Genomic DNA, 22,927 nt, shown 5'->3' with positions numbered 1-22,927 from the left:
TCCTCATGTCTACTTTATGTTTAATTTAATTCCTATTTTCAGATCAATCATTCTTTCCTAGATTGAAAGTTGAACAAGCATGCAAGGTAGTCATGGGGGAGGCTGTATACAAATTGACAGAAGAAGAACTACGTACGAGTACATGGCATCTTTTCATAGGATAATCGATAAAGTCTAAAGAGGATAAGTTAGTCTTTAAATCGGAGGATAAGTGAATAGGCTGGTAATTTTTGTTGTCGTTGTTGGCGTTCACTCGTTCAGAATATTTGCCTCTACTCTAAGTTAGAGACTATAGTAAAACTAAGACTTAAGATTTAAACGGTTTAACTTAGACCTAGCCTGCATGGGCACTGATGATATGGGCCTGGGCTAGAAAAAAGAAGCGGAGGGACAACAACAGAGAGCTAGAGAGAGAGAGAGAGAGAGAGATGAAGACTGGCTACATAGCTACAGTACAGCCAGTAGATAGAGGCTAAGTCAAACTCAAAGTGCAATATCCAGCCAGATTCCAGGTGCAGGATGGCTACACAAACAGCTACAGTTTTTAGTACTCTGGCCCATGGATGTGGCTCCTGGGATGGTGATTTGCAGAAAGAACTTGATGATGGAATTGGAAATAAGGTGAGCTATTAGTTACTCAACAAGTTTTATGCCAGGGCGCTAGTTTAGAAGTCTATCCAAACTTTGACCCACCCTAGATCTACTAAAACATACCCAAAATGAAGTAAATATTCATCAAATGTCAAAATAAAAAAAAGAAGGTCATAATGTAAAATTTGATATGTTTGTTACCTGTTTCATCATTTCATGTCAATTTTCTTATCTTTTTTGGAGTATTTTTCCTAAAAACAAAGACTTATAATATAAATCTATGCACTTTCTAACGGGATTCACGGCAAACTGCAGCACAATACAATTGCATACCCTACCGACGGTGGGGTGCGGGCGCGTGTGTGTTCAGTTAGTGACCGTAAACTTAGATTACAGTTTTCATTATTTCACGTTACTTTCAGTTTCAAAGTAATTGCTTGTACATGTATGAAGGGGTGACCAAAGTTCGCGCAGATTTTAGAACAAATTAGAAAATGTGATATTCGATCCATGTTTTCTCATATTCTACACAAATCTATTTATTTTAATTACTACCAAATGGACGGCAAAGTATTTTACTACCAATTGGTTCAACTACAACATTTATCGTCGAAGGATTTCGGAGATATCGCGATCTAAAAATTCGATGTCCGATCGTGCATGCGCGCTGCATCTAAAAAAGTCATAAAAACAACGAGACCTAAGTTCACGCACGGGGGTTTACAGCTGATTTATACAAAAATACGATCCATCAAAAATAAGGTAATTTCATAATTTGCAAGGCAAAATATCATACAACCAGACGGTACCACTTATTACTTACAATTTTGAGGATATCTGCTCTCAAAATGAAGATTTCCAGACCCTTATCGGTAAGTTGGTAATTTTTCGGAACGGACGCAAATAACTGCAAAATGTGCCGATCTTTTGTCAATATTTTCACAATTTCGCACCCAATTCCAAAGAAAATTTCGTTTCTGGGTAATTTCATGATCCTCTTTCCATTGGTGATATCAGATTTTCGAAATCTTACCGATTTTTTGAGAAAGCGAACTTTGGTCACGCGCGAACTTTGGTCACACAGCCATACATAGGTCTATATTCTTTTTTTCCCCACAGTCCAAGCTGCTGCCGAACAGATCAAATCTAGACGGTGAGTCGGATGATCATCTGGAGAAACGGGTGCACATTCCAATCCGCATCAAGTCCCAACTCTCTCAGATCAAGAGCATTCTTCGCGAGGCATCCAAGAGATACCCTGAACACTCCAAGGCAGCAGAACAAAGCTTGGCTGACATCATCAAACAGAAGACTGAAGGCACAGAGTATTCTCATCCGCATGGCTTGATGAAGTCTCGCCCTCGGACAGGTGTTATCCGTGCCCACAAACAGCAGCACCGACCCGGCCTGGGGGTGGGGATCAGGCCCCATCGGTTTCATCAGCGAGCAAAGAGTGCTCCATCGTCTCGCCCTTCGTCCCAGAGTCAGATCCTGTCGAAGAAGAAAAGTTCAGCGTTGCCAAAAACCCTGACGACCAGGAAGGGCGCCCTTATGATCTTCACATCGCCCAAGAATGTAGCGTACTCGGTACCGGAGCAGAAGTGTTATTATGTTGATCCTGAGGCTGTGAACTTGGACGAGTGGGCAACCAATCTACGGTCTTTCAAAAGATTAACTAATAGTGTCATGCAATATGGCTCTGAGGTAAATACAAGCATCAACACTATTAAAGTTTGTGTGATAAAGATTGTAATTGGTTTAAATCAATCAAAAGTTCCCAAATGATTATCAGTCAACATACTAATATAAGGATAATAGCAGGTGAATGAAATGCTTCATCACCACACACACCTGGGAATGGAGCATCCATAAATTTTAGCACATTTACTTGATAAACGACTTCACATACATGTAGAACGTCAATTTTTCAAGAAAATGGCGATGCCCATGCATGTCATGCTGAGAAACTGTACATTACTTTTGCTTTATGCTCCTTTCATAAACTTTGGTGGGAAATCTTGTAAATTAATGGCAATAATAAAAGAAATCGTAGAATAAGTGAATTAGTTATTCCTTGGGTTGAGGTTTCCTCTAATATGTATATATGTTATGTTTTTTTTTCATTTGTAGGAATATATATACCGTATTTGCCGGCGATAAGGCCGCACCGCCGCATAGGCCGCACCCCCAACTTTGACATTTCAAAGAGGAAAAAAAAAAAAAAAAAGGAAAAAAAAAACAAACGGACAAAACAAAATAATCATAATTTTCTCGAAAACACTATTTTTTTTTTTACAAACTGATACCAAATTCATCCATATTCTTATAATTTACCGGAAGTTTAGCTAAAAAAGTGATCGCAGGCAGATTTGGTGTCCAATATACCCCTACCACAATGTACGGTGTAATGCGAAACTGCATGAAATGGAAAAACAAAATGGCGACTTCGGATGGATGTTCGCGGCAGCTCCGTTAGACTGTCCCTTCCTTTACCTTTGCAATGCATTTGCACGAACTTAGATCAAGATCTATCGGCAAATGTTGTGTTAGGACGTTTATTTTCGTCTTCATGTCAACAATGCAAGATAAAATTGTCGGTAAGATGTTTGGAAATGTCCTGTACTGTATTGTTATTTTACCGTTTCTAGTCCCATACGTGCAAAATCGTGTTGGTTTTGACTTTCGTTTTTTAAATTTTTTTTTACTCTTTTGTCGTAAAGGCCACACCCCTACTTTTTGATATTTTCTCTTCCAAAAATACTATGGCCTTTGCCGCCAAATACGGTACATGTATATATTGAATGACCCCATTATTTGTTACCCCACATAATATAGAACATTAAATGTAATGGTACATTTGTGAACTATCGATATCACATTACATGTTATCCAGTGCTCACACTACATGTAGATCCATCAACTGACCCCAAATGTAAACCCCTGAGTCATGATCTCCCAATGAAAAGTATATACTGAAAAAGGCATTAATTTGATTTTGTTCATAAGTGTAGATGTACTTTTTATTCTACCAGCCTAAGTCATAACAAATGTAGATTACTGAACTACTAAATGAGTATACATACGTTAGACCCTTACTCATATTTCACTCTTTTTGTTGTTTCAGATTGGAGATGATATTGAGTCTCTGGCCTCGGACTACGACACGTCTTGCTTCAAGTTTCAACGGCAAGAAGATGATGATGTTGGTGTGGATTATAGGATTCAACCCGGTGGTGACTTTGTCTTCTACCTCAAAGACTTGAAGACCAAAGCAGCGTAAGTCAAGCACAATCTTTCATGGTCTCACTCTCTCTCTCTCTCCTTATCTCTCTCTAACTCTCTCTGTCTCTCTCTCTCTCTCATCTCTCTCTAACTCTCTGTGTCTGTCTCTCTCTCTCTCTGTGTGTGTCTCTCTCTGTGTCTCTCTCTCTGTGTGTCTCTCTCTCTGTATCTCTCTCTCTCTCTCTGTCTCTCCCTCTTCCCCCTCTCTCTCTCTCCCTCTCCCTCTCCCTCTCTTTCTCTCTGTCTGTCTCTCTCCCTCCCTCCCCCTCTCTCTCTCTCTCTCTGTGTCCCATTTCCCCTCTATGTTTCACATTCTTTTGTTAACTGTCCCAAAATATAAGTAATATGAAAAACAATAAGAAATTAACCCACACAGGACTGGGAAGAAATATCTTTAAAGGCAAGGCAAGGCAAAGAAAAGCAACCAAAAAAATAAAAGGGGGGGGGGGGCATGTACAGTGCACAAGTAGTATGACAGATATATTTATGAGCAGCATTTGGTCGCATGTTTGCTTCTCTGGTCGGGCAGCTAAAAATTTGAACACCAAGCAATTTCTGTGCAAATTATACATATCGTAGCTGAAGTCAAGTGCTCAGAATATTCTTTTAGTTGAGCAGGACTTTTATATTGTACAATTTTAAAGTACAATAAAAAGTTAGATTGTACTTTAAATTTTAGTACAATAAAAAGTTCTGCTAAACTAAAAAAATATTAAAGTTTAAATCTTCTTAAAGTTACCTTTTTTTAATGTTTTTGCTAGTGTAAGGAACGTTGTATCATCCCTGTCGTATGGCTCTACACCGGTCCTATATGAGGAAGAGGAAGGAGAAGATGTGCATCAAAGACTTGATGAGGATGAGACTGACACATGGCCACAGGAGGATGACAGCGTGCCGCCCAAGATGGAATTCCTACATCCAGTTGGAACAGAGCCAAGAAACCGAGCATGGGGGAGTCGGGCAGAAACGGAGAGCTTGAGCAATGGTGATGCTCTACCGCAGAGCAAGACTGAGCAAGGCAATGGTGGAGAAAGTAATCTACGATTTGCTACAAGGAGTTCCACTGCACAATCTGTGATGGCCAGACCTGATACTGCAAGGTAAATGTTTATGAAGATCTTCAGATTAATTGTTTGCTTTTTTAGGACATTCAAAGTCCTGGCAAGAGGCACACTAATTCACAGATGCTTTTTTAGGCCATTTGCAGATGCTTTATTATGATTTTCCTTTTTTAAGATATGGACAAGTTGCAAGAAAAATAATAAAACGATTCCTTAATATCTTCTGCAGGAGGAGAATCGGCTAATTTTTTTTTACCAAAAACATAGGGTAACCCTAATGATTTAGACTATCACCAGGAATTCACATGAACATCATTTCAGGTACAATTTATAGTGTACAATAACTGTACATGTATGTATGCAAGTGATGCAGGCTTCAAGCTGCATGTAGAGATTGAGTTCAGTGGGATCTGTTTGAGAAGTAAGAGTATAAAGATGAAATCTTTTACTCTGTGATAGATTGTGAGAAGACTTCATGCAGAAGCTTGCATGCAGCAATAAACATTGCCAAACATTTCTTTGTTTAACCTTAGGTAAGATTCACAAGTGCAGTTGCTCTGATTGAGAACATCAAAATCATCTGATCATAGGAATGCACACTGAGACGGTCTTCTACATTCCGTAAATAACCAATAATGTGAGCGATGACTTGCTGATGATTGATGCATTTGCTGATAGATCATATACACTGTATGCATTAGTCGCAAATATATATATCAACGTATAAAATTATACCCCTCATAGACTGGCGAGTCCAACCCATTGTAAGGCCCCTACATTTATCAGCTCAGGTGACCGTAAGGTTAATAGCAGAAAGCCTTGTTCTCTATGTATTCAATTCAATCTGCAAATGGATTGGACTTGCCCTTTCTTTATATTGTTCATGTACATGTAGTCAATTGTGCTGCCAGTTATCAAAACTAATCAGATAATCATTCTTGACAGGTCAACCAGATCAGTTACAAGCCTCAGGTCAGGCACGCCTCTGTCTCTCAGAGATCTCACAGCATCTTTGAAATCTGGTGGATACCTCGGCCGACCAGTGAGTGCCCCTTTCCCACCATACTCCCCACATCCGCGAACAGCATCACTGCCAACGGAAGAAGAGGAGGAGACGGAGGAAGATGAGGAGGAGGAAGAGGAGGAAGAGGCTGCTTCCGTGATGTCACACTCGCGGCAATCATCCAGACCTCGTTCGAGCAGACCAAGCTCCAGGAGGACACAGGGCAGCGCAGAACCTGCGGAAGATGCCATTGATGGGAGGAGCTCGAGGGGTACCAGGAGTAGGAAGTCATCCGCAGGGATGCGATCCAGGCATGGGATGGAGGATGATGGTGTAGGTGAAGGGGAGGATGATGATTGGCAGTCTGAAGATCTTGCCGAGTTAGGGGTCGATGACCTGGAGCCTGATACTGCCTTACCTCTACAGGTATGCTTCGGTAACAGTGTGGAACCATCAAGAAAGGGGTAGAAATAACGAAAATAATGTGAGATAGCAGAGAGAAAGGGAGAAAGAAATGATGAAATGTGAGAGAGAGATACATAGATAAAGAAAGAAAGAGAGAGTGAGAGATAATGTAGTGGCAAGGAACATAAATGTATTTGTGAGGTCTGATGTGCATGTAAATGTAATTTTTAATTTGTTTATGTCTCCTTACAAAATAAAATTATGCATTCACATGTAAGGTACTATATTGTTACAAATAATTTAATTGCTGTCAATTTTTCAACTTGCCCTTATTTCAAATTTAATGTGACATACCATATTTGCTTGTATTGTTAAACAAAGATATTACTTTGTATAAATCATTGATGTAGATCAAAACCGTAAATAAAAAAACTTAACCCAAAGTAAGGGCACTAACAAAAATATTCACTCATTTTGTTTTTCTGTATTTTCTTGTTTTGCCTAGGTTGATGATATTGGTGGAGATATTGATGTAGGTGGGCAAGTCTTTGCACAGGCTGCTGATCCTAGGAGCCAATCAAGAGCATCCTCTATCCCGCCCAGGATGTACACCCCCCAGACCAGGTCCTCCCTGAGATCTACCCCACCCCCTGAAGGTGACCAGTGGCCAGGGTTGGGGGGCATCGGAGGGGAGGGAGAGGCGGTGCTAGCAAGGAGTAGGCCATCCTCTGGTGTAGCACGAACAAGCTCGGCCAAATCTAGACAGGTATGTGTCTTTATTGTTTCCTCTTTTCCTCTCCCTCGATACCTTACTCTCTCTCTCATACCTTCATCTAGTTCTTAATTATATAATTATTGGTAAACTTCAGACCGTTGTGATTCTACAAGTAGTTTATCTAATGGGGTTTCTTATCAAGTTATTGTGGAAGACATAAACTGTAAGCATTTATACATCATTTCTGAATTATATGATAACATTTAATTCTATGCACTATATGGAAGGATTAAAAAATATGACTTGAAGCTTTCTAACTAATTTTGTCTTTGATTTTAATTTTGAAATATTTACATTTTTGACAGCTGTTGATATCTAGTCACAGGGTATGATTATTGTTATTCTTAATGGCCAAGTCCATTGCTCAAATCTTTCTGTTTATAATTCTTGCAATATAAGATTTATTAATGAAGCATTTTTCTGAAAGAGATAATTATTTTTGAAGAACGATCAAGATGACAATATTGAATGGATAGGTAGGGCATATGAACATTATTACTTTGGAGGAGTATCTTTTTCTGCTTTTTGGTGTACAAGATATAAATTTGCTACTCTTAACACAGGTGGGTATCCAGTAGAATGCAAGAGTCATTGCAATTTGCTCAACATTGTGAGGCTCTAACATGCTCCCTGGGGAGTGAAGAATGTGCATACATTGTGTACAGGCAAGCCTGAATCCGATTAACCCAAGTAATAATATATGATCTGTAAAGCGCTTGTATGCCTCAGCCACACCTTTGCGTTTTGCTGCGTATTTATGGCAAGCCGTTTTAACATTTAAATTCTCATTTCTTGATATCAAGAAATGATTTTCTCTTGTAATGCAATGATAATTTTTATATCAAGAATTTAATTTCTTGATATATAAGAAATAGGAATAAATGTTAAAATGGCTTGCCATAAATACACAGCAATACGCAAGCCAAATACGCAAAGGTATGAAAGAGGCATTAGAGACATCGTCGATGTAGGAGTAGGTGCCATATAAACCCAGGATATTGTTCTTGTTATAGTCGAGCCGTAGCAGACCTGGTACCTCAGGTTCAGCCAGGTCTACTGGCCTAGGAGAAGATAACATTCAGGAGGAGATAACGGGTCCTAGTCCTACAGAAGGATTGCAACAACATCCTGCTCAGCATGGACAAGGTAACCGATCCTAAAGTCTCAAGTAATTATAATGATAGGACAAGTCTGTGGTATTTGATCATTTGGTGTAAAGAACACAAATCTCTATCTCCTCCTGTTTCAGAGGTTGATTGCAACATCTTCTGCCATTCTGGTGCACTCTTGCAGTTTTAGTCCACTCCAGCTCTTGACATTCTGTTCCCAGTTGATTCTGGGTCTCGATCCTCTCGGTCTAGTGGGAAGAATGCGAATCTACATTTGAAAAAAAAATCATTATATAACTTTTCTGTTCCAAGCTCTTGTAGGGCTTGGTAATTGATAAAATCATCTGATATAAAACTGTAATTGTGGTCATTAAAGTATGGAAAATATAGCTTGGAATGGAATGGAAATACTGTGCGAGTCAAAAAAAAGTTTACACCTAGAAAATTGCTAATTATTTTTAAAATCATCTATGAACAGTAAATTATTATACATCTTATGAAAGACTGTTTTATCCCAAATCATTTGGTATCATTTTTGTGTGGTATGTGTTCACGCTTGGATGAACGGAAGGTATTGTTTGCGAGAGTGCAAAAATCGACTTGCGCCAAAGTGATGCCTACAGTATGTATTATGTTGGGATTAGCGGAGAATGAATTGAATGTATCACATGAAATGCATTGCATATGCTTTTTGTAGAAGCAAAGTCACATACGCACACTCACACGCACACACATTGATATTCGATATTTGATATGTGTGGCATGATAAGGGATATAATTTGGATCTGCAAAAACCAATTTCATACCCAAATCCCAACTATTTTATTTAAACATCACATACCGGAAAGCATCTTTGGCGCAAGTCGATTTTTGCTTGTGGGAAGAGAATAGCATTTTCCTACCTTGAATAAATGAAGCAAGTAACTTGTTGAGTACGTAGCACAGTTTTCATCCGAAACTGACAAAACAAATTTGTAATCTAAAATATAATCTCTGTTTTCATTTTCTAGGTGATGGAGACACTTTGCAACTTTTTGGTGAAGGAGTTGGTATAGTCCAAGAATCTGGTGAGAGCCATTTGCATTTACAGCTATACCATACATGAGATATGAGAGTGTGTCTCATATTTTGTCAGGTGCCGACATGGCCAAAGCATGAGCATCCACATATGAAGAGTTTGATTCCAAAAGGAGCTAAATCCATTTGTGTACCTTCAGAGAAAAAAGGATTGGTTTACCAGATTTTGTACTTGCGTTTATGGAAAAGTGATATTAGAAGGTCCATTTTTTCATAATTGCTCCCAAATTTAGGTAGATACTTTTGTTGAAAGATGGGTACTTAAGTGAACAATGTTCTGAAATCAATAACTCAATTTTCATCAAAAGTGGATTTAGCTCCTTTTGGAATTATATATAAACTCTTCATATTTTATACATTATACTTTTCAAGTATTTTGTTACAATGAGTTGCAACATCCATTGTTGGCTTTGCTCATTGAGTTTGTTATTATGCATGGTACATTTCACATTTCCTATCTTTTTTTGTTTAATCCTCAAGCCCTTCTTTGAATTACATACATTGAAATCTGCTGGTAACATTGATAGTTGTACTCCTTTCGACTGGCAGCTACATGTAAACAGTTTTCTACTTCATTTATTTTTTAATATGACAAAGTTTTTGACAATCGTCCTATTTGATGGAAAAGTGTTTTTAATGGCTTCCAAATCACTTTGATTTATGTACTGTTGATATTTTTTATGGTCAACAATTCATGTCAAATCACCATTTGTTGTTACTCTTTATTAGTTGAACCATTCTTACCCTCATTAGTGGTAGCTTTTTTGGACAAACCTTTGGCAAGTTACTATGACAACAAAATCACTCCGTCACAAACTGTGTATAAGATAGTAAACCATTAGTAAAGATGTCAATAATCTAAAATTTTGTCTTCACTTTATATTTTGTGTTACTTTTCTTGCCTCACCTTCACCTACAGAGGAGAACACCAAGCCCTCATCCGTCCCGTCGCGCCCTTCAACCAGTCACAGCCCTGCCCCGCCTCAACCCCTCATAGAAGACTCCCCCAAGCCCCCTACCCCAAAGCCTATGATCATCACCCCCAAGGTTGCCCCTCCGGTCGTACTCCACACCCCTACCCCACCCTCGGTCAGAGTGAAGTCTGCTGTAGGGAAGGTCAAGGTTGAAACAAAGACTGAGGAGAAGAAAATGGCTAAGGTTGACTTGAGTGGATTGCAGAGCATGGTCTCCAAGAAACCGGCAGGATCATCCATTCCTAAGGTAGAAGGTTGGATCTTTTTTTTAGTATAGAAAATGTAGATACTTCGTTATCAGGGATCAAGATCAAAATAATATATGCCGAGACCAGATCATCTGAATATGTGATGTATACATATATCATTCAAAAGAAGTGAAATGTTACAAATCTTAAAGTTTGCTTCCAATTTACAATGCGGTGCGAGAAATAACGACTATCCTAAACATTGTAGGTAAATTAATGATGTTTTGACACATCATCTTGATCAGTGTTTTGGTGTATACTCTCATCACTATTGACTGCATTTTTTTTCATCTCTCAATTACTTATCTTTTCACTCTGAAAATGAAGGAATTTGCAGGAGCTTAGGTTATTAAATTGTTGTTTGGTATATTGTATGAAATAAAATTAAAAGAAAATTAATTTCCAAACATTTCTCTTTTGATAATTCATAAAACACTTCCTTAGCACTTAGTTGTAATATAAAGAAGGCAAATTTGACTAAATCTTATTTAATGCATATTGATTTTCATCTAGCCTGAGAAGAGAAGTTCAAGCCCCAAGGCCAAGAAAGGAAGACGAGGGAAGAAGGGCGGTGGTTCAAGCCCCAGCAGGAAGTTTCAGGGTGTAGACTTCGTGGACAATCCCCGGGGTAGTGCATATGATGGACCCTCAGAAGATGAGATAGCTAAAATGATTCAGCAAGAGGTAAGAGTCGGATTATTCCATTATTTCATTTCATTTATTCTTTTTTCGCCATAATACGGCACATCTAAACAATACAATAATATAGTATAGACGTATATTCATACAAGAAACAAAAGTAATGCAGTAAAGATTACAACAAGAAAAAATGGCAAGCACATCTGAAAATACACAGAGCAAAGGTCAAAGAGCAAAGAACAACATTATACTGGCTTAGTTCTCATCTAAGCAATGGAATAAAAGTTTTTTAATTATCGCCACCAATACCCCCAAATGCCTGGATGTTACTTTCATGTCCCCATTTTAAATGTACTCTGGGAATGCTTGGTGGCTAATTGGTCGGCCAGTAGTTGAGTCACTGAGCTAGCTGTCTATATACGCATTGCAATTCTGGTAGATGAAAGGTGCTACCTTTCACTTCGTCTTCGGTTTCTTTGATAGTATATCATAAGCAAAAGATTTGACATTGTTTGATATTATTTTCTGGTCTTCTACGTACCAGCTCGCTGAGCAACTAGCTGAAGCTAACATCAATCTAGATGCTGAGGAGGAACCAAAGGAAGAAGAAAGAGGTAAATATTGAAATGCGGGAATAGATAGATGATAGACTACTACAGTTAATCATCTTAAGAGAGACAAGAAAATTATTTTGGTATAGGTAGGTGGTCATTATGTATCTAGGGTCCTTGAATACATATAATGCAAATCACTATTCAAGAGAGGGAAAATATGGTCTTTATAGAGAGGTGGTCTTTTAGTACAGCTGGGCCCCGGCCCTCTTGTAAACATTTGCAATTAATTGATATCAATCGCAACAATGTACTCTACATAGGAGTTGGAACTTTAAACTTAATTGCGATTGATTTGAGGTTGTGTGATTGGTTCGGATTAATCATAACTCTTTATAAGACGACTAGAGCCCTGATTGCTAAAGCAGGGGCCTGTTTCACAATTAAGACTAAGATTTACTTTCAGTTGGACTATGGCAGGCCAATCATGCCACTAGTTCCTTTAACCATTCCTGGCATTGGTTTCTCAAGGGACGTTTAAATCGTGGTCACAAATCTACAAATTTTACATTTTTTGAGAGACCAATATTTAGAGCAACCAGTGGCTATTTTTTTAGAATTTTTTTTTTTTTAGTGATCACTATCACCCCTGAATGTATCAATAGATTTGTGATTACTTGGAGGATTTATACTTAGATGCATGGACATACATTATTCATTGTGTACCATACTAAAGTTTATTGGAGGTAAAGGCCCGGTCCCACTGCACTTACGGATGCAAAGAGGATGTAAAACGTAAACAAATCTTGCCATCCGTTGGAAAACGCTATGCATTCGTTCTGTACTCTTTGCATACTTGTTTCATACGCTCTATCCGTCGAGCATCCGTCCACTGTGATTTCATCCGCGCAAAAGGTTTTGAGCTGCACAAAACTTTTAGAACGGATGAACTTCCGCCGTGTACGATGTAAATCCGCGACAAATACGAGCAACAAACGTTCTATGTCCGTTATCATCCGTTAAACGTCCGCTGTATCCTCTCTCCATCCTCTGGGCATCCTCGCAACTCACATCCGCTGCAGCTGAAAACGGAAAAAGGGAGGAAAGATAAGGTACATGGAACGTCTATACATCGTTAGTAGCACGGAAATAGAAAGGATGTAAGCGTATGCATCACGTATATAAAGTATTCAAAGCTGTCATCCACTTCCATCCGCTTTCATCCGCTAGGCTTCCGATGAACATCCGTTTAAAATCCCCGCTACATACTAACCACGTCCATTATTTTCCGTTCTGTTTTCGCAAATTTTGTCCATTTCTGGAGCGGATGAAAACGGATGGAGCCACCCCCGAAATTTTGCTCGTCCGCTGTGTCCTTTATTCATACGTTTTGTGTCCGTCGGCCAGTGGGACCGGGCCATAACAAATCATCAAATTACGGGACATGCATACAACATGGATGATCTAACAGTATGCATTTGATATTTGCTTGAAAATAACTTGGAAACAACGTGATACAGTTTTTCATTTAACTATAATTCTTCTTCTCCTTACTTGCTCTTCATTAGATCCCAACGACACTGATCGCTTGTCTGTTGCTACGGACGACGAGGCGATTGAACAAGAAATCAAGAAACAGAGCAAGACAGAGAATGAGGCAAAGAAGAACAAGAAACAACTGGCCAAGGAAAAGGCTGCCCTCAAGGAAGCTCGCAGACAAGAAAAACAGGTCTGTTTTAACACTCTCTTTAAAATTATTGAATTTTTTCATGAATAACTTTGAGACTGTGGGTTGGAAGTTTATCCTGAATTAACAAACCCCTATGACAAAATACTTGTATTGTTTTACATTTGAAGTGCTGTTGCTAGCTGCCCGTTCTTGAGATGGCGAAACAATGTTTTTGCATGTAGCGTCTTTTCCAGTAATTCAGTTTTAAAAAGATGTACATGAATATATGTTGCGCCGGCGCATGCAGACTTGGTCTAACATTATAACTAATAACGAGCACATCAAAATATCATATTGCCGTGTTGAGAAGGAGCATCTGTAATACCGCATATTTTGCCAACGAATTTAGATAATTTTTTATGGGAATGGGGTGCCATTTTTATTTTGTGAATTGTATAAGCAATTTGAATTTTCATTTGTACGAATCTACAACATTCTCCAGCTGTTAAACACAAAGATGTTTGGTAATGTCACTGAGGGTAATTATGATCCGATCATCTTATATTTCAATTTCAATTTCAAATTCAATTTTTTGTCCAATATTGGAAATTTGATTTACTCACATTTTACAAACGTACAAAGAATCAAAATAATTTTACATACATAATGTATATCATATACTTTGACATAGAAATCCTTCCAAATATTACTATACAGAAGTATTCTTACGTTATTAGAAACAAAACATTTACAACTTTTACAGAAGGAGGCTGCCAGACAGGGAGAACGTGAGATGGTATTGAATTAAAAACAGAGATGTAATCTTGTGTAATTTTTTTTCTGTAGTAGACACTTGATAATAGCTTTTCATTGTAAACCTATCACATTGACACATTTATCTTTTTATTTTGTGAATTGCATGAGCCATTTGAATTTTTTATTTGCACGAATCTACAACATTCTTTGTTATTGTGTTGATATTATTGGCTTCTCTACTATGTTTTGATGTAATGGTGTGTGTTCAGATTCGATTGGAAGTTTAATAGATCCCACTACCGGTATTAAACACAAAGCCAAATACGTTAAAAAGACAATATTTGCAAAAAAACTTGATGTATAATATGTTTTGCCATATTTGAATTTGTTCTTTCTGTATAAGGAAAAATGACCATCCACTGGCAACTAAATTGATGAAAGTTAGAAACCACTGTAATGGCTAGTCTTTGTAAAACACCACATTTGTTAATCAGTGTAACTCCTTGCACCTTCAGTCCACCAAACTTTTTTAAAGGCATTTCTTTCTAGCAAATGGGTACACCTGGTTTGAAAGTGGCAAATTGTCTTCCCAAATGGTTTGCACGTGTCTTTCAATCAATCGGTATGAAATAAAATCAAAATGGCAAATGAATTATTTTTCAAACTACAGTGTACTTAAAAAGTGCTTTCAATGGAGGCGCGATACCTTAGTCGGTAGAGCAATGGTCTCGTAATCCGGCGACCCGGGTTCGAAACCAAGGCGATGCGCTAGTGCCCTTTGGTAAGGCATTAATCCTCATTACCAGGTCTCTCGGAGAGGACCTAAAGCCGTAGGTCCTCTGGCTGCTTACGTTTGCATATAAGTTGTATTTAATATTTCATGTGGTTTATTATAATTCTGAGTCCATATCTGGTTTATTAACATATTTCAATCAATTTCGATGCAGTCCTTATTTTGTGTAATGCCATATTCTTCTTTGCCGTTTACTTGTAATTCAATGTTTTTAACATGTTCCTTTAGTATTTCTCACTTTTCCTTCCTTATCCTTTCTTCTTTCTCTTGCGCTTAGAAACATTGTATTAAGCGCATTATAAATGTAATGTATTATTATTAGTAGTACTAACAAGCATTTATGCTTTCTTAGCGGTCAGGTAAAATAACCACCACCACCATATTTATTTATTTATTTAATGTTTCGCTGGAAAATTTTCTGTAGATTATGAAATGTTTTTTATCCATATCTTTGATTTCAGCGAAGAGAAGAAGAGAAGAAAGCATTGGCAGAGAAGAAGAAAGCTGCAGTGGAAGCTAAGAGAAGACAAGAATATGATGAAAGGAGAAAGAAAATGGTATGTACATTGTGAACTGACACTGCATACCATCACGTTATTATATAATCAATGAAATGTAATTATGCACTGTCTCCCGTCTCCCCCCCCCCCCCCCCCCCCAAACAAAAAGTTAAAAAAAAAATAAAAAAAAAAAAAAATAATAATAATAATAATAAATTGTTATAAAAGAGGGGCCAGGGGGAAAAAGATGAAAAAATGAATAAAAATAATAAGTAGATAATACAAATATTATAAAAATAAAGGCTGATATAGGAATCATTACTATATATGTATGTCTGTACTTTTCTCCATACAAATAAGGACATATAGCAGCTTTTGATTGCAGGTACATTTTGTTCTCCCCCAATTGCCATTGATTTTAATACATGTAAAAGGATCTTCATTTCGATGCATCTCTTTTTGGACATGGTTTGAATTACTGGTGATTTACAACTATCACACTGCAGCAAAGATCTTCCTAGCTTCATTTTCTCAAAATTATAGAGATAGGGATAAGTTAACAGTGTTTGGTCCAGGGTTGAAGTTAGGAATTCTGTAGGAAAATGACACAGAGCACTTGTCACGAGCATGTCTCGAACCTACTACAGTCAAACCTGTCTATAGCGACTGCCCAAGGGAAACACAAAAGTAGTCTTTGTAGACAGGTTCCTTTAGTACATGTTTCAATGAGAAACCATTTTCAAGAGGAAACCAAAAATGGTGTCTTTGTAGACAGGTGGTCACTAAAGCAGGTTTCACTGTACCTGTTTAAAATGTCATCTGTGAAGAGGGATTCAGCATCACAGACAGAACTACCAATCGTACTGCTGTAATTTATTTGTTTGTCAATTTGTTAATTTATTTGTTTGTCAATTTGTTTATTTATTTGTTTGTCAATTTGTTTATTTATTTGTTTGTCAATTTGTTTATTTGTTTGTTTGTTTGTTTATTTATTTGTTTGTCAATTTGTTTATTTATTTGTTTGTCAATTTGTTTATTTATTTGTTTGTCAATTTGTTTATTTGTTTGTCAATTTGTTTATTTATTTGTTTGTCAATTTGTTTATTTATTTGTTTGTCAATTTGTTTATTTATTTGTTTGTCAATTTGTTTATTTATTTGTTTGTCAATTTGTTTATTTATTTGTTTTTTGTTTGTTTGTAGGAGGTAGAGGAACAGCTTCGTGATGCAGAAGAGGAGGCCAGACGAGCAGAGGAGGAGGAAGAAGAAGCAAGGCAGATGCTTCAAGAATCCAGGAGAGCTGCCAGGGATGATCGAGAAAGGAAGAGGAAGGAGGAGATGGAAAAGAAGAAAATAGAAAGGGAACGGCAGCGAGAGGAACGAAGGAAAATGGTTAGTCTAGATTGTCTATATGTATGGGCTTTGTCCAGTCAGGGCCTAAGTTGCTGCTGCTTAGGAAAGAGGATCATTTACAAGTTTTAGGGACCGATTAAGGCTACAGAAATGATTGATTTGATTGGCTATGGTTAAATTTTGTCAGAGATTGTGACAGTAATTCAAAACAGAGAAGTAATCTTGTGTAATTTTTTTTCTGTAGTAGACACATTATAATAGCTTTTCATCGTAAACCTATGATCACATTCATCTTTTTATTTTGTGAGTTGTAGGGGCAATTTGAATTTTTCATTTGTACGAATCTACAACATTTATTGTTAAATTATTTTGAAATGATTGGCTTCTCTACTATGTTTTGATGCTTATATGATATACTAATGGTATTCTTGTTTGTATCATATATATATGGTAAACACAAAAATGTTTGGTAATGTCACTGAGGTTAATGATGATCCGATGATCTTATATTTCTATTTCAATTTCAAGGTTTCAAATTCAATTTATTGTGCAATATTGGAAATTTGTTTTGGTCACATTTTACAAACGTACAAATTGGAATCAAAATAAGTTTACATACATAATTATATCATATACTTTGACCTAGAAATCCTTTAAAATATTGCTATACAGAAGTATTCTTACGTTATTTTATTATAAAAAAACATTTACAACTTTTACAGAAGGAGGCTGACAGACGTAGAAAGCGTGAGATGGTATTGAATTCAAAACAGAGATGTAATCTTGCATGTGTAATTTTTTTCTGTAGTAGACACTTGATAATGGCTTTTCATTGTAAACCTATCACATTGACACATTTATCTTTTTATTTTGTGAATTGCATGAGCAATTTGACTTTTTTATTTGCACGAATCTACAACATTCTTTGTTAAATTATGTTGAAATGATTGGCTTCTCTACTATGTTTTGATGGTTATATGATATACTAATTGTATTCTTGTTTGTACAGTCAAACCTGTCTATAGCGACCGCCCAAGGGAAACACAAAAAGTGGTCTTTGTAGACAGGTTCCTTTAGTACATGTCTCAATGAGAAACCATTTTCAAGTAGACAGGTGGTCACTAAAGCAGGTTTGACTGTATCATATATATGGAAATTGCAAAAATGTTTGGTAATGTCACTGAGGTTAATGATGATCTGATGATCTTATATTTACAACTTGAACAGGAGGAAGCTGCCAGACAAAGAGAACGTGAGATGGCAGAGCGCCTAGCAGATGCCTCGGAGAGGAGACGCATGAGAGAGGAGGCTGAGTGGGAGGCTGAGGAAAGAGAAAGGGAGGAAAGAGAGAGACGGGAACAAGAAGAAGAAGAAGAACAGAGGAAGATGGAGGAAGAAGAAGAAAGGATAAGGGAGTTGGAAAGACAGGTAAGAAAGAACCTCAATATATTGATTGTTTGTCATTATTTTGAGGGATCCACATTTTAAAAGCTCTGCTTTTCAGTGGATCCCTCCATTTCCACAGGTGTATCTTAAAAAAAAACATTATACTGGATATTTATGTATGTATACTTTCAGTTTCATAACTTTAAACCATGTAAAATATATTATGTTATTGAATGTTGAATTGTATATCTGGTTTCTTGTCAAAATTACTGTTTTGTTGGAAATGAAAAATAAAACTGAAACTGAAACAAGAAAGAAAGAAAAACAGGTTGTCAAGTTTGAAGGGAAAAAATGCTAGAGATAAGCTTTGATTTTTGCTTTTAGGTCTGACACCTTAGCTAAATTTTGTTTGAACTTCTTTCTGGTGCTAATTGCAAATTTCTTGGATATATCAATTGTTAATGCTTATGATTATCATAGTACAGTTAAATGTTGATGACTTATTATTCATGTTTGGCTGTCAGACAATTCCCTTGGGAATATTCTAGATGTGCTTGTGCAAACTACATGTAAACATGGACACTACCTATACAAGTCCATAATTCTCTATGATTCTGCTCTTTACAATGGTTGAATCGGCTTCAATATTTTTCTCTTGTATCTGATGTTGTTTGCAGGCTGAACAGGAGGCATTGGAGAGACTGTCTCGTGAACGAAGGGCAGCAGAGTCAAGAAGAAGAGAAGCAAGAGAAGAAGCAGAGAGACAGAAGGAGCAAGACGAGATAAGGATGTAAGGCTTTTATGTGTTGTTAATCACCTATACATTATTCTGTCCTATCTATTAAAGCCCCACTGCACTAGTTTGGCCAGGAGGGATTAGACTTCCCTGAACGGTCACTGACAGGTGGTTATCTCATCAAATAAGCTCTCAATTAACAGGTGGTTATCTCATCAAATAAGCTCTCAATTAACATAAGAAAGAGGGGATAATGAGGGACCAACGGGTACCGATTAGGCATTGTTTGCTACATATAGAGGGCGCAAGTAGCTATAAGTAGTGCAGTGTGGCTTTAAACAAATGTTAGCCTCATTTGAATATATATATATTTCTAAAAACAATCCTGCTTTAATAATGCAGTGTCTCGTATGGATATAGATCAACATTTAAAACATTTAAAACATAACTTACACGAATTGAAGTACTAGGTTTTGTTAACAATGAAATATTGTTATCATGGTATTACGTACTTGGTATTCATCCTCATATACTTTTACTGGGGGATTACAGAGAAGACTTTATTTCAAAAGAATTTGAACCAACAAGATATAAAACAATTAAGATTGTAATAATACCTTAACCGTGCCAAATCAGGATCTTTGTTTTAACTCTATATAATGAGTTCTAATAATGATCACTCTTTCAAAGTCTAACACACTTCTCACCAAATGTTAACCAATCACGCATAAAATGAACATGTAATTGCATGCTGATTGATGAGCATGTATTCTGTAGATACTTGACACAATAAAACTTTCAAGTAGATTTCCATTGAATTTAAATACAAATTTCGTTTTTAGATATGGATTTTATAAATTGTATCTAAGGTTCTAAATTGCCAGTTGAAAACAAATATCAAAATTATATTGTAGTTCATTTCTAATAATGTCAATCCCTGTGACGTATTTAGACTTTTCAGCCAAACTGTTCAATATTTTCCTGTGGTTGGTATTAACCCTCTTCTGACTGGAGGGGTCATTTTGACCCCCCCCCCCCCTTACGCAATCCACGACTGCCGCGCAATCGGCATATCACAAGTTCCCTTTTTGTGATATTTTCCTTTCGAATGTCTCGCAACGTTTCAAACCAGTTTGCACAAATCGGTCAATCCGTTGCAAGGTCACATATCGGGTCAGAATAGAACGTAACAGAACTTTTGTGTACAAAATACAGCTTTTTTTCTGAAAATGGCTCTATCAGGTCTCTAATATGTCAAAACTTGCTTTCAAAAAGCCCAGTCAGAATAGGGTTAAACATGTAAATAAAAGAAACACTAATGCTAAATATATTACTCATTGCGGATATAGTATTGAAAATAATATCGCTAGTGACAATAATTGTCTCACAATGTGTGGTTAACAAGGGATCAAAAGATCACAACGTTTTGTGTGCCGCTGCAATACTTTATCAGGTGATAAAAGAAACACTGTTAACAGATCCTTTCCATATTGTTTCTTGTGTTTGCAGGAAAGAAGAGCTGAAGAGACTAGCGGAGGAGGAGGAGAAGGATAGACAGCGGCAAATTCTGGCTGAGAAAAAGAGGCAAGAAGAACTAGAGAAATTAAGACAAGTAAGTATGCTTTTTGTCAACAAATTGACCTTTTCTGTGTAGTGTTTGAGTGTGTTTGGATAAGCCAACTCTCTAACTTTTAAAGATTATTTCACTGAGAATGTTATATTTTATAGAAATTAAAAATTTTACAACACTATATTTAGATGCTGCTTATAACACTGTATTTGTTTTAAAATAGTTGGACATGCTTAAATTCAAGCTTGAACAATGAAAATTGTCTTCTATTTTCCCTTTAGTTCAAGTCTACGTTGGATACATTATCTGTAGGTCATGAACCAAAAATATGAGATATTTATAGTGAAACCTTCTGTGATACATGTTCATATAGATAAATGAAGCTTTGAAATTTGTGATGTGAAGAATCCCTTGACCTTGACCTACCTTGACCTTGACCTAAGCCTTCCGCACCATCTGGGGGATGTGTGATGGCTTCTGCTTCATGACCTCAACCCAGATCTTCCTATCTTGTGATGTTCTGGTCGCTTTTGTGAGGGATCCTGGACATCTTGTAGCACCACCAGCCTTTACACAATCTAACCATTTCTTGGCTGGTCTGCCTGGGGTCTATCACCATGAATATTAGAAGTTAGGAGTATCTTTGAAGAACCCATGTTTTCATTTGATGTATATTTACGTTGGCGACCATGGAATGCCACAACTCTCTGTCCCATATTCTATGTAATGAATAATTCATTCTCCACAAGATCCATTCCACTTTCAGAAATCCCAGTCCTTAACCTACTCATCCATGGAACTCCTCCTCCCCTCTATTCTTCCAGTCAGTGCAAGATTTTCCAAACCATTCTTTCGAATAACATGACCCATGTTTATTTACTTGCTATTATTTATTTCTAGATTCAAGCAATGGAGGAGGAGGCTCGTGCGCGAGTTCAGAAGAAGCTTGAGAGTCGACGCCTATGGGCTTTGAGGCGTCGTGAGCGCAACAATGAACAGCGAAGCCACATGAACGGCATGCGCTCCACACAGGGCATGACACGCCCTTGGGTCTTCAGCTACTATCTGCTCTGGCCGCGGGAGACGTACGAGAGGAGACTACCTTCCAAGGAGAAGAAGAAGGGATTCAGACCCCGTCCCAAGCCTCCTGCACTCCCGCCCCCAGCCAGGTAAGGAGGAAATGCCCGGCACAGGACCGGTCTCTAGCTAGTCAGCTAGTCACAACCGGTTCAGGACAGGTCACAACCGGTTCTGGATGAGAGGGGAAAAGAGTTTGATTTGCTGCAATGCTATACACAGGGATGCCAGTTTTCAGGCTCTGGCAAGTTATTTTCAGACCATATTTTAAGGCTTTTTTGTGTACCAAATAGCTCATTCTAAGTTAATTTTCAGGCCCTCTGATCTTTTCTAACTGGCATCCCTGTATACACTTCAAGGCAGGATGATTCAGAGAAATCTGACCCTGCATCCTTTCAAGAATTTAGAGTTTAATGGTTCAAAAATGTGACGCTAATATTCTTTTCGTAAACAGTGCATATTTATATTTTATTGACTGGGCTTGAGGGGTACATCAGAAATATTGACCAAGCTAAGATCATCGTTGGAAACCTGGAAGAGGGCAATATGGCAAATGTTGCCTGCTCTAGTTTCATATTCAGAGTAGCGTGCAAAATACGACTTTTTATTTTGCAGCTAAAATGCCTTGTATACTAGGTAATACATCATGATCAAATTGGTCTTCAGATATTAAACAAGCAGTTTCATTAAATGTTTTTAACTCAAAATCTAGGCACTTTATTTTAGACAGGTATTCACCAAGTTTGTTTGTTTAAATGTATAGGCATACCCCCCCCCCCCCCCCTTTATGTTGTTGTAAGTGATTTGTTATTTTTTGTAGCATCCTTAATGTATTATGTTACAGGGTCAGCTAATCACAAGGCTTGTTCCTTTCTTGCTGTCCCTCTCATACTTAATCCAAAGTATACTTTATTAATTTTTCTTGTGAATTTTACCCTTTTTATCATGTTGATTTATGAATGTTTGCATGTGTTTTCTGGATTTTTATGAGCAAATAAATTGAAATTGAAAAAAATTGATGATATAACTGCTCTATGCACTCCCAAAGGACTGTGGATGTACCTGTCTTCACCTTTGGCAACTGTAGTGCTCAGTGCACTCAAAGTCTAAATCCTACCTGTTACTCATGCACTACACCTGGGTCTAGTGAGGTAAATGTAGATCAATGTCTTGCAAAAGGATGTTAGTGCGATGGCACAGAATTGAACCATGTATCTTCTGGTGACCGATCCATTAGACCTGAGGGTGTTTCACAAAGACTAAGATCGACTTTAAGTTGGACCTAACTATGGCAGGCCATTCATGCCACTGCATGGTTGCTCTCACCATTGGTCTCTCAATTTTGATCTTTAGATAATATTTTTTCCTTCAAT

At 37.4% G+C, this 22,927-nt stretch overlaps 1 protein-coding gene across 1 annotated transcript; it reads left to right on the top strand.

Moving 5' to 3' along the window:
* The first annotated feature begins 327 nt into the window (after positions 1–327).
* On the top strand, positions 328–22,292 carry LOC100893336 (protein piccolo). Its single transcript, XM_030989290.1, has 18 exons — positions 328–621; positions 1,711–2,295; positions 3,716–3,867; positions 4,635–4,973; positions 5,880–6,363; positions 6,848–7,108; positions 8,131–8,263; positions 9,237–9,293; positions 10,223–10,524; positions 11,039–11,209; positions 11,709–11,778; positions 13,284–13,444; positions 15,395–15,490; positions 16,636–16,824; positions 18,013–18,213; positions 18,849–18,961; positions 20,417–20,519; positions 21,378–22,292. Exons 1-18 carry the CDS (start codon positions 520–522, stop codon positions 21,648–21,650), a joined length of 3,792 nt encoding a protein of 1,263 aa, XP_030845150.1. The 5' UTR covers positions 328–519; the 3' UTR covers positions 21,651–22,292.
* The last annotated feature ends 635 nt before the right edge of the window (positions 22,293–22,927 follow it).

This window comes from Strongylocentrotus purpuratus, unplaced genomic scaffold, assembly GCF_000002235.5.
Source record: "Strongylocentrotus purpuratus isolate Spur 01 unplaced genomic scaffold, Spur_5.0 spur5_contig_842, whole genome shotgun sequence".
In the NCBI taxonomy this organism is placed as follows: Eukaryota; Metazoa; Echinodermata; class Echinoidea; order Camarodonta; family Strongylocentrotidae; genus Strongylocentrotus; species Strongylocentrotus purpuratus.
This window is presented reverse-complemented; position numbering and strand designations above follow the sequence as displayed.